Source organism: Mobula birostris, chromosome 10 (assembly GCF_030028105.1).
Source record: "Mobula birostris isolate sMobBir1 chromosome 10, sMobBir1.hap1, whole genome shotgun sequence".
NCBI lineage: Eukaryota > Metazoa > Chordata > Chondrichthyes > Myliobatiformes > Myliobatidae > Mobula > Mobula birostris.
In genome coordinates, this window is record NC_092379.1 from 143,827,145 (window position 1) to 143,848,322 (window position 21,178).

A 21,178-nucleotide genomic window follows, 5' to 3' on the forward strand; every position below is an offset into this window, starting at 1 on the left:
AGAAAAGAAGAGAACACGCGTCCAGGGTGGTGATAATATTTGCCACACTTTGAAAAATATTTTGAGGAACACTTGATGTCTATAAGCTCAGATCGAGCGCTTGTGTGTGTGGGGGGGGGCGGGGGGATACGTTCACGGGTTCATCTCCATATTTTAGTCTGGACAGGAATGGGCGTGATGGGCCACACGCATTTCCACCTGGGCTGATTTTCGTTCTTTATATTCTGCAGAAATATCCTGGCAGATAGTAATTCTAAAACATTTACGGGTAATATCCATCACCGCCTGGAATATCCCATCCCGCCCTGCGAAGGAAGCGTTGTTTGATACCTTCCCCGTAACCAATTTCTCTCGGGATCAATAAAGTATGACTATGACTATAAACAACAAGAATGCTTGCGAATTATCCAGTCCTGCTGAAGGGTCTCGGCCCGAAACGTCAACTGCTCGCTCTGCCTGGCCTGCGGCGGTGCTCCAGCATCTGCAGGTTTTCCCTTGTTTGCGAATTAAGTTGCTCGCTTCAATGATTTGCATTCCTTTCAACGCAGAATCGTTTCGAATGTACTTTTATGAACAGAAACTTTTATTCAGCAGTGTTTTGCAAAGTAATTGAAAATTGAGACGCTATCCCGACCTACTCGCACCGATGAGGCACCTGTTGGAACGTAAGAACTTATATTTAAGTTTGATCCCATTAATGCTTATAGAAGTTAGACTCATAGAGCCCTGAAGCAAGGAGGCAGGATTTTCGGCCCAACCAGCCCATGCCGACCACAATGCCCAACCAGTTATTCTTGATTTCCTGCCCTCTTTCCCGTTTAGCCACGTCTTCCCTGTAACAGGGTGACCGAAACAGTACGCAGTGCAGTCTCACCAACCACTTCTATAGCTGTGGTATAAAATACCAATACACAGTGGATGAAGAGTTTGTCTACGAGTAGATTTTGAATAAATTATTTCCTAATATATCCATTGATTTGGGTGAGGGAGTTGTGCGAACTGGATAGTGAGTTTTAAATTAGCCATCTGAACATACTGCATCACGATGTGGGACGGAAACTGCCGTGCGGCGGCCAGGGCGGCCCTACAACGGGTGGACAAAACTGCCCAACGCACCACCGGAACAAACCTCTCCACCATCAAGGACACATACACAGAGAGGAGCGGAAAAGGGGCAGTAACTTCATGAAGGATCCCACCCACACAGCTCGTGGACTGTTTGTCCCTCTCCCGTCAGGGAGGAGGCTACGTAGTATCCACGCCGGGACCGCCAGTCTCAAAACAGTTACTTTCCCCCGGCAGTCAGGCTGATCTACACCTCCACCCAGTAAACCACCCTCCACACCCCCAACCACCACGACCTTATCATTTCCTGTCAGAGTCACTTTATGTATAGTCACTCTGGTGCCTAGCGTCACTTTATGAACATAAGTTCATGTCTTATGTGGTTATATATACTGTATTATGTTTTTATTATTGTGTTCTTTATCTTTATCGGAGCCGGAGTAAAAATTATTTTGTTCTCCTGTACACTTGTGTGTAAGAAATAACAGTAAAAAATCTCGTTGGTCTTGTTGGTGTGTACAATGTGTGTGTGTGTGCGTGTGTGTGTGTGTGAGAGAGAGATAGAGAGTGTGTGTATGTGTTGTGGGAGAGAGAGAGAGAGTGTGTGTGTTTGTATGTGTGTGTCTGAGAGAGAGAGCGAGAGAGAGAGAGTGTATGTGTGTGTTACAAGGAGATCTCGCCACCTTTAGGCCGCTTCACCTCCGAGGGGGGAAGCTGGGACCGTCAGTGCGATCTGCAGTCAAGACCTTACCCATAGCGGGGCTTTCACTCTGTTGGATTCCCTCCAGAAGTAACGTGACGATGCCGTCGCCATGGCAGCCAAACAATCTCCAATAGAGAAACTAACCGCGGAGAGTTTGATTGGCACGTGGTGGAGCTGTCAATCAAATTCCCTCAGAACCCCCTCCCATTAAAAAAGAAACGTTTCTGCTCCAAAACACAAAACGAAACACCTGCATTTAGAGATTTCAGCGGCTTTCAGTGAGTACAGAGTCTGAAGCGAGGGGGTTCTGTCAGGATGGGGCCAGTGGGAGGAAGCTGTTTAACAACGCAGACATCTATGCTAACTAAAAGATAATTTGGACGAGAAATATACTGGCCCGGGTACTAATTTCAAAACATGCCTGACTTCCACAGAAGCTGTCGGAAGCAAACAGAATTTTAATTCAGTCTCTGCAAAATTAAGAGCATTTCAATTGCACATATCCAAAAACTCTGCCCAGAACTCTGAACGCACTTTCTTAATTAAACTATTGGCAAACTATTTGAGGATCAGTAGCTATTCTGCTGGATGCCGAGTGTTCCGGCTTTAATGCAACATTTTGAGTTTATTCCGTGTTGCTGGACTGGGTCTTAAAAATCGCACCTATTTTTCTCTTTTTCTCTTACGCGGAGTGAAAATGGTGCCTTTCATACTAACTAGCAATTCATCAGGAGCTGTCCCGTACTGAGCTGCGATTGGCTGTCAGCAGCTCATTTATAGGCCGTCAATCCACATCACATGGATAGGTGTCTATTGACTCCTATCGGCTGGACAAGTTTGGCAGAAGAGTTCGCGGCAGTTTTCGTGATCGCTGTGTCTTTTGGGTTGGTTGGATTTGCCTTGGGGACTGTTGCTTGCTTCCTGTCTACTTTTTTTTAAAATAACACGCTCCCAGCGCGTTTGGCTGAATGTATAGTATGATGGAAACCGAGCTAAAGCCGGCTGTTCCCCAGTCCAACACGGGGACAGTCGGCGGCTCGGCTCCCGGGGCCACGGGCAAGAGCGGCAGCAACAACCCGGACCGGGTAAAAAGACCAATGAACGCCTTCATGGTCTGGTCCCGGGGTCAGCGGCGGAAAATGGCCCAAGAGAACCCCAAAATGCACAACTCGGAGATCAGCAAGCGGCTGGGCGCGGACTGGAAACTTCTATCAGACTCGGAGAAGAGGCCGTTCATCGACGAGGCAAAGCGTCTGAGAGCCCTGCACATGAAGGAACACCCGGATTACAAATACCGGCCCAGGCGCAAAACTAAAACTCTGATGAAAAAAGACAAGTATTCGCTGCCCAGCGGTATTCTCAACCCAGGCTCGGTCCCGGTCAACAGCGGCGTGGGGGTGAGCCAGAGAATGGAGAGCTATGCCCATATGAATGGATGGGCCAACGGGACCTACCCGCTCATGCAAGACCAGCTGGCTTACTCGCAGCACCCGGGCATCAACAGCCCGCAGATTCAGCAGATGCACCGGTACGAGATGGCCAGTCTCCAGTATAGTCCCATGATGTCCAGCGCACAGAGTTATATGAACGCGCCGACCACCTACAGCATGTCCCCAGTGTATGGGCAGCAAAGTACACCGGGAATGGCTCTAAGTTCCATGAGTTCTATGGTGAAGACGGAGCCTACCACGCCTCCGCCGCTAACGTCCCACTCCCGCGGCGCTTGCCTGGGAGACCTACGGGATATGATTAGCATGTATCTCCCTCCCGGAGGAGACGGAGACCCCTCTTCTCAGAACAGCAGACTACACAGTGTCCACCAGCATTATCAGAGCACAGGAGTAAGTGGCACTGTCCCCCTAACCCACATCTAAGGACCAGAATCTTTAATCTCAATGTCGACAAACTTTTAGCCATCGAGCAAAAAAGAGCAAAACGATTTGGCCCCGCTTGCCCGTCGGACTGAATTTGTTGTGTGTGAGCGAGTGATTTCTGGAGATTATCTCCGCGACGTATAACTTCGTTTAAAAAAAATGCTGAAATGTTCCCTTTTCACGCCATTCGGGACAATCATCCTTCCTTTCTGCACGAACGAGACTTCCTTTTAGATGCCAAGGTTTACGTGAAAAGGAGGCCTTTCCGAGACTTTAAATGGCCTCAGATCTGAACTGAGACTTAACAGAGGAAAAAAATTTTTTTGAACGCTCTAATTTGTGTACTTGTAAATAACTGTTCAATAATGTGACACCTGGCTCGATTCGAAAATATACCTTGTAGGGTTTGTGTTTTAACCTCTTCTCTCTCTCCTTTTGTTTTTAGCTTTTTAAAAAGACTGCGGGTCACGACGCAAGTTTTAATTTATAGTATCTTTATTCTTGTTTACGCATTTGATGCCTGTGAACATTTTAAACGTCTATATCAGGATCCCCCGAGCCCGCCGTCTCTGGACTTGTGAACTTACATGGGTGGAATGTTCTACCATATCGGTTGAGTAACTATATTGAACAAGCAAATATCTAGTTTACTAATAAGGCCACTTCTGTTTAAACACCGGCTCCTGTTCCTCAAATGTGGACGAATAAATTTTTACAAAAAAAAAATCACACGACCCGGATGTTTTGCGTTGCCTGCGCGATGTGGGACTTTCGGTGAGTCTTTACAAGGATTAAATGCTTATATGAATCTGGATGGAACTTTTGAACACATTAAATGTTTCCTGGTTACAATTTAGATACAGTCGAGGGGAGGATCTGTCTCACCAGTTGCTCCCATTTCTCTGGGTAGGCCTTGAAGCATCGGCCAACGGTCCTTTTGAGGTGTGTCTGCGAAAATACCTGTCAAGGTGCACACAATGGGAGAGCTGTTTGCTTTCGATCGAGCGATTCGCACTCCCGTAAATAGCTGATAACGAGCATTAACAATCTCGAAATCGCTTGCAAAGTAGCACCCCCCCCCCACCTCTCCAACTCCACCACCATCACCACCACCACCACCACCTTACCTGCGCTTCGGTAATTCAAACGTTCCAGCCGAAATGCTCAGTAGTTTGGATGTGATATGGAAGTTGTCCTGGTTAGGCCCCGAGCTGACCGTGTGGAGCGAGAGGCAGTTATAGTTCTTTTCAGTCTCCCGGGGACTGGCTACCCTGGCAACTTTTCAGCCCTCTGACACGAACCTAGCCGCGATAGAGGGGCAAAACAAATCTAACAAGTGTTTGAAGGGTCGGGTTTTCCTTGTGGGTTTCTTGGGAGGAATCTGTGTGTCCTTTTGACTATTCCGCTGGGAGGTATAGCCTATAGTAGGGGAAGTTTTATGAAGAGCGTGCCTTGTAGGTACTATATTTCATATGTACCATGTCTCTAAAACCTGGAGACTAGGTGCCAATGACTTGTCTGCATTTATAGAACATCGAACAGGCTTTTCCGCACAAAATGTTGTAAGTAAATTAGTAATCAAATGACTAATTAAACTAACCTCCATACACAATGTCCATATCCTTCCATTTCCTTCACGCCTATCGAAACGTTTCGTAGAACATAGAATCTCAGGCCTTTTTGTTTTGTTCAGGACTAGCTAACCTCGAACTTTTAATTTGATGTCTGCTTACTTATCTGTAACTGCGCTGTAGAATTGAGCGTTGTATTAAACCATTGTAGGGAGAAAATGTAGAAAGAGAAATCGGTTAATTCTTTGAAACGGAACTCTCTCTACAACAGAAATCGCGCGTCCATTTCGGTGTGTAACTAATTTTTTTCAAGATCTGTTCGCCGCAAGTGTGGAAGTCATGTGTCCCTGGTAAGTCGCGCAAAGATCAGGCCTGGCAGCTTGTAACTGATATAAAATTGAAAGCAATCCCCAGACATTAGTATAACACATACTAATTTGGAAAGCGGTGCCAGTTCGCTGTTAGCGAGTTAACGACTTCTGTCATTCCTACAAATTTAAAAAAAATCAAAAGCAACATTTTTCCCTTCCAGGATGTTTTATTTAAACAGATCAATTCTTCGTTCTTTCACTGTATAGATCACGGGTAGAAACTCTCAGTGCCTTAATATCTGGGCGGTTGTTGGAACTGCAGAATTTTTCTAAAGTCTGTTCCAATACCATCAGCTGCGCTTTATTGACAAGATTCTTTTTCTCTCTCTCTTCAGGATAGTTTGGGAATCATTTACTTCGCTACCGCTTTCAAGCCGACTAATTTGTTTCAATTTCTAGCCTCTTGACATCTCCGCTCGGAAGGAGTTTAAATAACTTCTGGAAGTGTGGACAAACTCGGTTCTCCAGCCGTGTGGTCTACAGTTGAGCCATAATTTATTTCTACGACTTTAGAATGGTGTTGCGCTGGCCTGGTCTCCTTTCCCTAATCACACATACAAATATATGAAACCTTAAATATACAAGTAGTGGAGAGAGGTCGGGCGGATAGGATAGTTATTATTAGTTGATTTCTTTTTCATCTTACATTTGAAGTAAAATTAGCTTGCGTATCGGACTTGCAAGTGACAGTGATCTGAGAATGAGTAATCTGAAGATTTAAACACTGATTTAATTGCAATCCTGGCCCCGGTAAAGTCTTTCCAGTGGACAGCGGATAGTAGAAAGTGTTATTTCTTAAACTGCAGACTAGAGAAACGCCAAACCACTACTTGGACTTACGGCGCTTGTAAGTCGCAGTAGCTCGGCTGATTCCCTTGGCCTGAAAATTCGGCGATTTGCATTGTGACACCAATAAAATTGGGCACGGGAGATTTGTCAGAGGACAATAGTAAAATGTTTTTTTGTGTGTGTTGCGTTGGTAAGAGTTATCCTGGGTTTAAAATGTTATCAGTCAATATTGAGTGCATTGACATAGATTTTTGAAACTTCTTAAGTTTATGAAACTTCGCCGTTCTTCGCTGTTATTTAAATCATCGTTAAATATACGCTGTCGACATTCTTAGACCGGTACCAAAACACTCGGTCATCCGTCTCGGCCACTTGTGGCTGTCGAAATTAAAAACAAAAAAAACATTTAAGTTTGCTGGTTGACCTGCTGAGTTTCTCCAGCATTTTGTGTGAACTTTGAATTTGCAGCATCTGCAGAACCTCGTGTGTTAACTATTTGACATTATTTCCAATCCCTCTATTTGACCGCGGCCGTTAGACCTATTTTAAACAGCCGTTTGGATTAATAAAAACGAATTTTTTAAAGAAAATAGAACCGATCACTGCCGAGGTCTTTGTACGAAGGGGTAGTTTATATTTAACATTGGAATCTATGAATATAAAAGTTCGGGGGTTCAGCAAGTGGGCGCGCCGGATAATTTTGTTGGGGTTTAAATTACGGATTGCCTTCAGTTTCAGATTTTGAATTGGAGTTGTGGGGGTAACATCTTTTGGGGAAAAATAACTATTGAATTACAACCTAAACACGAGGCATTGTGCGGATATCGCCCCTTATTTGACCGAATTGAAACCCGGAGTGGTGTGATCTTTCGGTCGGAGCTGCAGTAGATATTTTTCGTTTAATTTGTTTTAGACCTCCTCGTCCCGGCTGATAACTGGGTTCATGGTATGGGGGTTTTAATATCTCCTACCTTGGCCCGGAGATTCTTCGCCAAGTATTTAAGCGTCTCCACACAGGGGACGGAGCTCTCCCTGACGTAGCGGACGCTGATCACCCCACTCCCGCCTCCCTCCAGCCCGAATGCCTGCTTCATTCGGGTTTCTAAGGTGAATGCCAACCTGGAATATCAATTATCGCAACACATACAAAATGCTGGAGGACTCAGCAGGTCAGGCAGCATCCATTGAGATGAATCTGGCCTAGACCCTTCTTCAGGACCGAAAAGGAAAGAGAAGTCAAATAATTACTACTTTGAGGAGCAAAACCCGTCCCAAGACGCTTACCTTGGCGTCTTGAACTCTGAACAAATATTTAAGACATCAACCCATCCTACCACACAGGGTGGGGATTGAATTAAACCTCCGCGGCTCCAGAACGTTCGATGTTCCAAAACCCCGTAATGCCACACTGGCTACACTCCAATGGGCAGTGAATGCTTCGGGTTATTTTGGACGCGAAAATTCGCTACTGAAACGAACTTGTTCCCATTCTCGCTACTTTCCTCCACTTAACTACATTTCAGACTTCCTCAAGGGAGGACATGATCCTATAAACAATGAAACCTGTCTTCCTCCTCCCCATATGGACTCTGAACCTTTTACATTAGACAACGCGTTACCCACTTGCGGTTACACATGTTCTCCCGATTACAGCAGCGGTTTGGATGCCCGTGAGCTCGGCGGGCAGCGGCAGGAATCGAACTCCCATTAGGGAATATAATGAGCTGCAAGGATCTCGGCCCGAAACCTCGACTGCTTACTCTTTTCCACAGATGCTCCCTGTCCTGTATTGTGTGTGTGTTGCAAGTGCGATGTCCGCCTCCACAGAAAAGCGTGAATATTTTCTAAAATTAAAAAAAAATCTTCCCTACAATTAATTAGGAATTCTGCGACCCTTAACCGTCCGCAGAGATAGATAGAGAGAAAGATAGAGAGACAGAGAGACAGAGAGAGAGAGAGAGAGAGAGAGAGAGGGAGACGCAGTGGTCGTTAATGAGAATTTCCGGCAGGAATTAATCCGTAACGATTTTTCGTCCCCCCGTGGCTTTCAGAGGAGAATGATCGAGTAACAGATTTCACCCCCCCCCCCACACACACACTTCACCATCTCTCTACATTACTGGAGCAGGTGGTCGTGCAACAGTTTGGGCAAAATGCCCCCAAAGTCGGAAACTTGGAACTTTCCGAACTCAGACATTTCAACGAAATGCAGCGATGATTCTACCAATGCGGGCGCTAATCTCAACACAGGACAATGAAATGTTGTCTAGTTAGTTGCACAGACCGAATTTGTCAAAGATACTTGCAAAGGCAGTAATTGAGAAAGATAGGGATTATCAAATATAGGAATTGTCAAAGTTACTTGTCAAAGGCAGGAGTTCATATCACGAATACATGAGATTCTGCAGATGTTGGAAATCTAGAACACACAGAGAATACTGGAGGAAATCTGCTGAGTTCCTCGAGCATTTTATGTGTGTTCCCATAGGAAGACGCATCGTCTCCTTTCGTAGTACCATTTCTTCCGAAGCATACACGGTCACTTCCAAAAGTGCAGACAATTAACCGATTTCGGTAGAGCTCGCAGCCGCAAGTTTCGATAAATTACATAGCCGTTGTCTATGGCACCGAGATCTGGAAAACAATTTAATCGCCACAGAACAGCATTAAAGTTGTGTGAAGAGGTGTCATCGTTGTATAACTTTTCAGACTCCGAAAGGCAGCTTAAAAACAATAGCGATAAATAAAATATTTTGGTGTCTCTGGGTGTGCTCCTACAGAGTTATCCAGCGACAGTGTCTGTCTTTGACTTTTTTTGTGCGTATTTGAATAGCTTGAAGCGAGAGCGATGTTAGTGGAGATGTTCGTTGTAAATGTACCCCCTCCTTTCCTCCCCCATTACAGCAATGGTCCTGAATGACTAGCGGGATGCGGTGACATAGGAGCACAATTAGGCCATTTGGCCCGTCGAGTCTGCTCTGCAGAACTCAGATAATTTCATTCCTCTCTAGTTCTCTGCTCCGTTGAAATATCAAATCTCCGTTTCAGTTTGAAGCATTTCTCGCTGGGTAAAACAAGGAAAACGCGCAAGAAGTATTATAATAGTTTTCTTCCCCTTTATCCCAAAGTTTCAGTAAATGCACTGTAATATTGTTTTTATTTTAGTTGGATGAACCTTTTAGTTTTTGCCAAAGTTTTAGTTTTTGACCGCGGGAGACAGAAACAAATTAAAACAGTGCACCAGCTTCAGAACTGTGAGTTCTAAGATGAGAAAATTGTCCTTCCTTTTTTGCAATGGAGTTTGAGGACTTTGGCGAAGTCCCTCAGGAGGCTACTTACATGCAAGTTTAAAGGGTGAATTTTGTATCCAGAATGTAGCAGGGCGCTTTTCGCCCTGACAACTGGCGAATGTTTGGCTTTTCCTATTAACTGGTTTCGAAAAGATCCTAAAACATAGGAGCAGATTTAGACCATTCGGCCTATCGAGTCTGCGCCATTTCTTAACCCTCTCAACCCCATTCGCTTCTCTCCTCCCTGTCACCTTTGTCACCTTGATTAAGACCCCAGTCCTTAGGGAGAGCGAGTTGATAATTGCCGGACGAGCAGGCAGTTCCGTGGGATTTCAGCATTGAAACAGATGTGGAGAGGGAGGAAATTCGGGGAACTCGAACCACTTTGGATATAAAAAGTAAGGAAAGGGTAGGCTGGGTCAAGAGTGGATTTAAACACCGTACGCTGGTGAAAATGTTGGCGCTGGAAAGCATCCAGAGATTCAAATCTCAACTGTCTCTCTCCTCACAAATTATTAAGTTGTTTACACATTAATACTGGAATGTACGCTTATGTCGACTTTTCCCAAGTGAGTTCCAGACCCTTGACTTTTGCTAAAGTCCGGTTATTCATTCGCTCGAGTGAAGCAAACGGAATTCAATCAGCCTGGCGGGAAGCGACGTTTTGTGAACTCGGGCGGCGGAGGGTAGACATTTGATTAACAATTATTTCGTTCTCCTTTACACTTGTGCACTGGGAATGACATGAAACAATCCAGACAATCTTGAGTGATCGGCTCCCGGAGATACATACACTATTCCTCCCGTTGCCACGTTAAAATTCAGTGCCATATTATAAACTGAACTAGAGAACTGACAACTGTTGGAATTGAGAATCATTTTGAATCTTCCCGAATTAAATGTAAACCCACTTTTCCAATTGTTCAAAGTTCAAAGTAAATGTATTATCGAAATATAAATTTCAAAGGTCAAAGTAAATTTATTGCCAAAGTACATATACACTGAGATTCATGTTTTGCTGGCATTCACAATAAATATAAAGAAACACAATAGAATACAGTAAATGAAAGACAGCTCATAACAAGATGGAACAATGTACAAAAGACAGCAAGCTGCGCAAACACAGTAATAATAATAATAAATAATACAGAGAACATGAGATGAAGAGTCCTTGAAAGTGAGTCCATAGATTGTGGGAACAGCTCACTGATGGGGTGTGTGAAGTTGAGTGAAGTTATCCTCTCTGGTACAAGAGCCTGATAATTGAGAGGTAGAAACTGTTCCTGAACGGGATGGTACGGGGCCATATGTATATGTGTGTCTGTATGTATGTGTGTGTGTATATATATGATGTTTGTAGCTGCAGTCAGTAGTAATTTTATCTATTGCACCGTACGGATGCCACAAAAATACAAATTCCACGACATATGTGAGTGATGATAAATCTGATTCTGATACGGTTCTCTATTGTGGACTGAGAGTGGGAAGAGGGCAACCATGGTTAGGACAAGAGAGACAGTGGGAAGCACCAGGGAGACATTCTGTAATGATCAATAAACCAATTGTTTGGAATCAAAGGAGCTTGCCTGGTGTCTGAGGGCTGGGTGCTGAGCACCCCCAGCCCCGGGCACTGCCACCTGTCCCACACCTCTGCTTCAGCACTCCATCCTTGCCATTCCCAACATCTGTCCATATTTACAAACTTGCTCGCTGCTTCACGTTGACAAATACAGTACTGTGCAAATGTCTGAGACATCCTAGCTATGTGTATGTCACCATATACAACACAGAGATTAATTTTCTACCCTTTCTTGCATTGGTGATTTTAGAAAGACAGGAGCATTTTGCATACTTGTGTAATTTCTCCTCTTAAGTAATACTTTACATATAATTAATGAAACATTATATTTTAATATATGGCAATGAAGGATTTCTAACAATAAATTATGAGGATGCAAGTGCAAATAAAACAAGATGTCATCCCCAGTAATTTCAGTCACACATGACAGAAGGAGAAGACAAAACCCAGGCACACCACACAGTAAACGTCAGAAAGTGGATTTCACTGCTTTGTCTAATGTTTTATTTGGTTTGTCAAGCGAAATGTGAATTTTTTGGGTGGCCAACCTTTTTGATTCCAATGCCCATTCCTGTTTCAATATGTCAGTCCATGGCCTCCTCTACTGCCACAATGTCTCAGGTTGGAGAAGCAAAGCCTCATGTTCCAATCTGATGGCATGAACATCGATTTCTTCAGCTTCCAGTAATTTTTTCTCTTCCCTCTTTCCTCTTCTTCAATTTACCACTCAATCATCTCACCTGCCCTGGTGACTCCCTTCCCTTTCTCCTATGATCCTCTCTCCTCTCCTATCAGATTCTTTCTTCTCCAGTCCTTTACCTTTTCCACCTTCTTACTCCAAACCCCCTCTCCTGTCCACCTGGCCTCTTCCCTTTTCCTTTCTAGTCCCGATGAAGGGTGTTGACCACATAAATGTCGACCATCTATTCATTTCCATAGACGCTGCCTGACCTGCTGAGTTCCTCCAGCATTTTGTGCCTGTTGCTTTGAATATTTGACATCTGCAGACTTTTTCATGTTTATGATCTGTAGAATTGCTTGTGATTCCAATATTTTGTTTGTGTTTACATATCTTTGCCTCTTCACAGGGGAAAAAGGGAGACGATGTGGAAAGTGTGGTGAACTAATCACATGATTTAGCCTTCCTTGAGCTCATTCATCACTTGATGCTAGTCTCATACGGGGCACTTTAATGCTTTTATTTATATACACTGCAGAGTAGGCCCTTTGGGCCCTCTGAGACACACTACCCTGAGGGGTACACACTGAGGGTAGCAGACACCAACAGAATCAACAAACTCATTCATAAGGCCAGTGATGTTGTGGGGATGGAACTGGATTCTCTCACGGTGGTGTCTGAAAAGAGGATGCTGTCTAAGTTGCATGCCATCTTGGTCAATGTCTCCCATCCACTACATAATGTACTGGGTGGGCACAGGAGTACATTCAGCCAGAGACTCATTCCACTGAGATGCAAGACTCATTCCTGCCTGTGGCCATCAAACTTTACAACTCCTCCCTTGGAGGGTCAGACACCCTGAGCCAATAGGCTGGTCCTGGACTTATTTCATAATTTACTGGCATAATTTACATATTACTATTTAACTATTTATGGTTCTATTACTATTTATTATTTATGGTGCAATTGTAACGAAAACCAATTTCCCCCAGGATCAATAAAGTATGACTATGACTATGACTATGACTACCCCAGCAACCCAATACAAATCCAGTTCACTCTCACCTAATCACGGGACAATTTACACTGACTAATTCTCCAACCGTGTACGGCTTTGGACTGTCGGAAGAAAGCGGTGGACCTGGGGAACGCCCATGCATTTCATGGGGAGGACGTACAAAGACTCCTTGCAAAATTGACTCTGAAATCTGATGCCCTGACGTGTAATAGCATTGCACTAACCGCACACTACTGTGGATCCTGCTACCCATAACATAATCAGGGTTGGGGAGTGCATAGTGGATGCAAACACCTCATTGGTTGTCAAGCATTGTTTGTGCTGGAACATAGTTCAAAACCAGGACCTTCTGATTAGGAGAGGAAATGTGCCCATTCAACCCGGCGTCATGGTGATGTAGTGATTAATGCGATGCTATTACAGCTCTGAGTGTTAGCGTTCAGAGTTCAACTCTGGCCCCCGTCTGTAAGAAGTTTGTACCTTCTCCCCGTGACTGTGTGGGTTTCCTCTGGGTGCTCTGGTTTCCTACTACAAAAGCATACTGGTTAGTAGGTTACTTGGTCATTGTAACTTGTCCTGTGATTAGGCCAGGGTTAAATAGGCGGGCTGCTGGGCAGTGGGCTCATTGGGCCAGAATGACCTCTTCCGCACTGTACCTCTGAATAAATAAACAAACAAACAAACAAACAAACAAACAAACAAACAAATAAATAAATGGGCAGATAGATAGGTAGATGGATGAACAAATGGTTGGATTCTTTGATATGGTGCCTCATTCTGTCCTTCTTCACAATGTCACTGATCATAGAACATTACAGCACAGACAGGCCCTTCAGCCCACAATGTTGTGCTGACCTTGCAACCTAATCTAAAATCAAGCTACCCCTTCCCTCCCCCATGGCCTCCATTGTTATGTTCTGCATGTCCCTTCAATATCCATGATCTACCCATGGCAGCATGATCCGGACACTCACCGGTCTCTACACAAAAAAAACTTACCTCTGACATCCCACTGCACTTTCAACCACTCACCTTAAAATTATCAACCCATGTATTAGCCATTTCCACCTGGGAAAACGTCTCTGTCTGTCTCTTATTATTTTGTACACTTCTGTCTAGTCACCTCTCATCCTCTTTCGCTCACTTTAAAATGTTGCCCCTTCATTTTAACCATTTCCACCCACAGAAAAACTCCCTGGAATGGTAGTCTCACTGTGTGTTGATCTAATTATTCAGTAAACCTTCAAGGGAGTGTTAAAGCGATGAGACCTGCAGCATAATTTAATAATGAAAGGCATCATGGCTGTGTTTGCCAGGTATCCCCTCTCCCAGTCTTCATGACAGTGGTTGTTTAGTGACTGATTTATTACTTTCTATTTCAGGGGCAGCGTCGCTGTTTGTAAGGCTAGCCTGGATTAGTGAACTTCAGTCCTGTCTGGTATATCAGCCTGCAAACCCATATTTCACATGAATTCCAATTACATCACACAGTGCACTTACACCAAGTGCTACCCAGAGATGCTCCAAGTCTGCGCTTCTTTAGAAAGCTTAACTCTTTGCAGCTATTATCCTTGGGATGTGTTGCTTAATGTGTTCTTTTGATTCATTGGACATAATTCCTGCATCTGAGGCATAGAACACAGAACACAGAACATAGAACACAGAACATAGATCATCGAACACAGAACACAGAACACAGAACATAGAACACGGAACATAGAATGCAGAACCATACAGCTCTGGAAGGCCATTTCACCCAATAACGTAATGTCAACCTTGATGCTTATTTATTTATGTATTTATTTAGAAATACAACACAGAACAGGCCCTTCTGGTCCTTCAAGTCGCCCCGTCCAGCAAACACCAGCTTAAAATGATCATTTAACCTACTAACCAGTATGTCTTTGGACTGTGAGAGGAAATTGGAAAACCCAGAGGAAACTCATGCACACATGGGAGGAAGGTACAAACTTCATTACAGAGGACACCAGAATTAAGCTCAGAACTCTGATAATCCAAGCTGCAATAGCGTCACGCTAACCAATATGCCACCATGGCGCCCTATACTAAATTTATAGTGAGGTCCTTCCCTGAGTAATATTGAAATCACTCACTTTTTCATATTTATATGTCTATCTAAAAGTTTCTTATACTTCGCCAGCACATACAAAATGCTGGAGGGACTCAGTAGGTCAGCCAGAAGCTAATGAACAGAATAAACTGTCCACTTTTCAGGCCATGATTCATCATCAGGACTTCACCAAAGTACCTGCTTCCACTAGTACACCTGGTAACCTATTTTAGTCACCTACCTCTATGAAACAAACCCCTCACATCACCTTTAAGCTTCCTCCCCAGTAGCGTAGCAGTTAGTGTGATGTTGTTACAGCTCGGGGCTTTCCGGAGTTCTGAGTTCCATTCTATAAGGAGTCTCTGTACACCCTCCCCATGGAATGCCGGGCTGTTCCCTGGATACTCCGGCATCCTCCCCAGTCCAGTGATGGATGAGAATTAATCGTGGGGTAGGGTTGCTGGGTCGGTGTAGCTCGAAGGGCTGGAAAGGCCCACTCTGCCATGTATTGTTAAATAAATAAATAAATAACCTCACATGCGTGTCCTGGTGCTTGGCATTTCTACCCTGTGGAAGAGATTCTGACCATCTACCCTGTCTATGCCTCTCATAATTGAAAAAAAACTCTGTCAGGTCTCGCCTCAAACTTCCGACATGTTCAGCTTTACTATTATTGTGTTCTTTATCATATTATGTGTTTTTTTTTGTGCTGCATCAGATCCAGAGTAACAGTGATCCTGTTCTCCTTTACACTCGGGTAAAGGAAATGACGTTAAACAATCTTGAATGTTAAAAACAGCAAAGTTTGTCCAACGTTTCCTTGTGGGTTAAGGCTCAGCTGAGGAAAAAGAAGTGTATTGAGAATGATGAAGGTGCAGTCCGCTAGATAATGTGTTAAACTTTCTCATGCTGAGCAAAGTTCCTCTCTGACTGCTCAGAGTGGTATAGGGATCTTTATCGTTCACTTAATCAATGACACCTCTCACTCAACCTGCTGAAGGGCAGCCTAATCGACCATTTTATCCCACGTTGACAGATGACTTGCCAGTGTTAAAACTCAAGTTCAAGTTCAGGCTTTTTTTGTCATCTGACTGTGCAAATAACAACCAAATGAAACAATGTTCCTCCGGACCCACAGTGCACCCTCAAAACATATATCACACACAGCACATAAAACAAAGTATTGCCATAAATAAGTTAATAAAATATCATTCAAAGTGCATGTAGTGCCCAGCACAGGTAAACAGCAAACAGCTCACTGTCCTGGTGACGAGACCTCGGTGGTGACAGGGGATTCATTAGTCTCTCCGTCTGAGGGAAGAAGCTGTTACCCAGTCTGACAGTCCTAGTCCTGATGCTCCTGTACCTCCTTCCTGATGGGTCAGAGAGATTGTGGCAGGGATCCTCAACAAAGCTCCGGGCCCTACATCTACAACATTCCCAGTAAATGTCATAAATAGGAGAGAGGGAGACCTCAATGATCGTCTCAGAGGTTTGTCGTCCTCTGTAGGGTCTTGCGGTCTAATGCCTTTCAGCTTCCGTATCACACAATGATGCAGCCAGACAAGACTGTCTCGATTATGATCCTGTAGAAAGTTGTTAGAATGGGGGTTGGGAGCCTTGCAGGCCTCAGTCTCCTCAGAAAGTGTCACCAGATGTAGATTCAGAATCAGATATACTAAGGTGTTTTGGAATTTCTTAGTTGTGTGACCATATTTAAGTTGCTTATTTGCAATGAAATGGTTTTGGTTGTAACGAGAGTGTAAAGAATTATGCATTCTTCGGGTGCCACAGCAGCATAGTGGTTAGCAGAACACTATTACAGATTGGGGTGTCGGAGTTCAGAGTTAATCCTGCCGTCTTCTGTAAGGTGCTTCTGTGTCCTCCCCATGGAATGTGTGGGTTTCCTCTGGGTGCTCCAATTTCCTCCCACAATCCAAAAACATACTGGGTAGATTAATTGATCATTGTAATTTGTCCTGTGATTGGGCTAGAGTTAAATAGGGGGTTGCTGGATAGCGCAGCTCGAAGGGTGGAAGGGCCTATTCACACTGAATATCTAAATAAATAAATAAGTAAACTTGTGAAAGCAGACTCAGAACATATTGATGAGGAGTCCATCTGAGCCACTGCCCATGAACTAGCTTTCAAAATGTTGTCCTTGTCTCGATCCTCAGTGTTTCCCTTTTAAAATAAATACCCAACTTTTGTTCAAAGTTTAAAGTAAATTTATTATCAAGGTGCATCTATATCACCATATACAACTCTGAAATTCATTGTCTTGTGGGCATTCACAGTAAATAAAAAGAAACAACAAAATAACAAGCATAATAATAATTAGGAATAAACACACGATAAATATTGAGAACATGAGATGAATGAGTCCTGGAAAATGAGTCCATAGGTTGTGGAAAAAGTTCAGTGTTAGATTGAGTGAAGGCCCTCCAGATCTGGGGCCTGCTGGTTGAGGGGTAGTAGCTGTCCCTAAACCTGGTGGTGTGGGTCCTGAGGCCCCTGTAACTCCTTTGTGATGGCAGCACCGAGAAGGGAGCATGGCCTGGATGGTGGGGGTCCTTGATGATGGATGCTGCTTTCCTGCGACAGCGTTCCTTGTCAATGTGCTCATTGATGGTGAGGTTCTTTACCTGTGGGTCATACGCATTACTTTTTGTAGGCTTTTCTGTTTAAGGACATTGGTGTTTCCATACCAGGCCGTGTGAAGCTTCTGGTAATTCTATTGTCCTTTCATTGAATATTTTTGCCTCTCCTGCTGGAGGTGTTCTTAATAGTTTCATGTGTAGTCTTAAATTACCTTATCACACCCAGCAGCCAGTCCAACAGACACACTTAAAATATTATTATAATTAATACAAAAACGTCTAAAGAAATAGAAAAAAGGTTTATTTCCCCCTAATTATTTACTCACAGAAGATTGAATTTTAATTGAGTACTCCAGGTGCATTGGCAACTCCACTCTGTAGTCAAAGCAAGTACAAGTTGAGGTAATATTTGTTACTAAGACCGCATATTATATGTCCGAGCATATTGTATGGGAGGAGACACCAATATAATGAAATGTCAATAGCAACTACCTCTGGGACAGGCTTCATGTTAATAATTCAATATAGATTAAAGAGCATTACACTGAGTTAATATTTGGACAAAATAACGAGTCACTAAAGCAGCTGTTTAATTTAATTTGATTTAAACCAGCAGGCAAAACAGATAAACACGGGATTAGTGACATAATCATGTTATGTATGAGCTGGATAATTGTTTAGCTCCCATGATACAAAGAGCTTCTCATTTCCTGAATACTTTTTCCTTTGTTATTGATCGAAAGCAGGCACAATTTCTACACCCACTTTCGTGACTTCATGGTTCGTACTGCCGCTTGGCATTAAGGTATTTTTGAATTGTAGCCGCCTCATCTTCCAGCCAATTTGAACACAGCAAGCTGCCGTGAACATCATCATAAAGCATACTGTAAGTCCAGTTCACTGGTTTATTGGTGAAGCGAGCTGTGTGGCCTCAGTTGTAATGAGGTCATGCTGGTGGTTGCCTGTTACAGCTGTCCATGAGAGGAGACACTGGAGGCTGTGCGGCACAGCGTCCATGCTGAATTAGGGGCAGGTCTCTCCCTTCAGTGCTGCCCTCCAGTTTTTGCTCGGTGCAAGACAAAGCTGGATTGAGTGCTGACGTACATTTGTCTGCAGACTGCAAAGAACTGCTTGTTCTTGCCGACAGCGCCCACGCACCATCAATTTACAGGTCAAGTCACTTAGGGACTTGGACTATATATATTTTTGTGTGACTGTATGTTCACTGCTATCTCATATGTGCTATGTGTGGCGCGTGGCTAAGTGGTTAAGGCATTGGTCTAGTGATCTGAAGGTCGCTAGTTCGAGCCTCAGCTGAGGCAGCGTGTTGAGTCCTTGAGCAAGGCACTTATCCAGACATTGCTCTGTGACGACACTGGTGCCAAGCTGTATGGGTCCTAGTGCCCCTCCCTTGGACAACATCGGTGGCATGGAGAGGGGAGACTTGCAGCATGGGTAACTGCCAGTCTTCCGTACAACCTTACCCAGGCCTCAGTCATCATCGAAAATCGATGGATAGCCGAAGAGAGAGATATGTGCTATACGTGCCTTGTTCTGTGTGTGACTGTTGACAAGGTGTTTTGCACCTTGGCCCCGGAGTAACACTGTTTTGTTTGGCTATATTCATGGGTATTCATGTATGATCAAATAATAATTAGGTTTGAACTTGAAAATAATTTGGCACTGTAAATAAATATTGATCTTAGTCAATATAGGAAAACTTATTGCTTGTCATCAGGAAGGAGGTACAGAAGCCTTAGGTCCCATACCATCAGGTTCATGAACAATACTTACCCATTAATCTTCAGGCTCCTGAACCAGCATGGATAGCTTCACTCACCAGAACTCTGAACTGATTCTGCAACTTCCAAGGACTTTCAAACTCATTCTCAGAATTATTTATTTACTTATTTATCTATTAATATTACTATTATTTCACAGAACTGAGACATTCTGCAGATGCTCGAAATTCGAAGCAACACACACAAAATGCTGGAGGAACTCAGCATGTCAAGCAGTATCTATGGTTAAGAGCTCTGCTATCATTTGTTTTTTCTCTACTTGCACAATTTACCATCTCTTGCTGTTCGTCAGACTTTGTGTGTAGTTTTTCATTGATTCCATTGTATGTCTTTGAATCTTCTGTGAACGTCTTCAAGAAAATGAACCTCAGCATAGTATACATTGACAATAAATTTATTTTGAACAGACCTTTGTGACTTCATGATTCAAACTGCCACTTGGCCATTAAAGTATTATCAAACTGTAGCCATGCTTTCCAGCCAATTTTTACTTAGGAAACTCTCATGAATATCAACATAAATACATTTGCTGTTGTGAATAAATATTAATCTCACTTAATCTAGGAAACCTCATAGTCCTCTTCAAATTAACTTAAACGTGGGGGAGTTTAAAATCTTGGTGATACAATCAGCTGGACTGAAGAGTGTGTTTCTGTGCAGTACTGCTCTATGACTCTATCACAGCAGCTATATTTCATGTGAAGCTTGAGGAAACTTGGTATATCACCAAAGACTCTCACAAATTTCTACAGATGTACTGCAGGGAGCATTCTGACTGGTTGCATCAGCGCCTGCTATGGAGGAGCCGCTGCAAAAGTTGGGAAAAAGCTGCAGAAAGTTGTAAACTCAGCCGGCTCCATCCTGGGCACCAGCCTCTCCAGCATCGGGGACATTTTCAAACAGCGATGCCTCAAAAGGGCGGCCTCTGTCACTAAAGAATCCCACCAACGAGGACATGCCCTCTTCTCATTGACCCCATCAAGGAGGAGGGACAGGAGCCTGAAGACAAACATTCACGTTTTAGGAAGAGCTTCTTCCCCTCCATCATCAGATATCTGAATGGACAATAATCCATGTACACTACCACACTATTTTAATTTATTTTTTTGCTCTCTTTTTGCCCTACTTACCTAAATATATAATTATACACATATATTATATATTTGTATGTATCTATTTATTTATTACGTATTGCAATACACTGCTGCTGTAAAACAACATACGGCAGTGATATTAAACCTGATTCTGATTCTGACTCTATTATATTCATACATTCATACTAACTTATGTTAACCAATTCTAGTTTGCTAAATAGTTTAAATTAAAAAGTTGATGTCACAGAGCATCACTTGGCATTTCTACCCCCTCATTCACATAGTCCTGACAGCTTTTAATTAAAACTTTGTCAAGTTTTTCTATGAATAAAGGAATTGTGACTTTTAATTCTGTATGACGTGGAAAAGACATGTGTCATCTGATGACAGTGTGAGGACAATGATTAGAAGAGGAGAAGGGCTATAAACGGCAATGGAGGATTATGCTTCAGGTGCTGGTCGATGGGACTAGTCAGATAAATTGGGTGCCATAATAATCATACTGGTTAGTGTGACGGAAAGGCCAATTCCTCACTGGTAATGCTAAATAAATAAAAATAAATAAATTGCTCGGCAGGCATTTTCGCTACATTCTGTAAGGAGTTTATGCACTGTTCCTATGATCACATGCATTTCCTCTGGATGCTCTGGTTTCCTCCCACGTTCCAAAGA

The 21,178-nt window shown here is 43.4% G+C and overlaps 1 protein-coding gene across 1 annotated transcript; it reads left to right on the top strand.

Annotated features, from left to right (window-relative positions):
* Positions 1-2,736: 2,736 nt before the first annotated feature.
* Positions 2,737-3,642, top strand: sox3 (SRY-box transcription factor 3). Its single transcript, XM_072271328.1, has one exon. The coding sequence runs from the start codon at positions 2,737-2,739 to the stop codon at positions 3,640-3,642; it is 906 nt and encodes a 301-aa protein (XP_072127429.1).
* Positions 3,643-21,178: the final 17,536 nt, after the last annotated feature.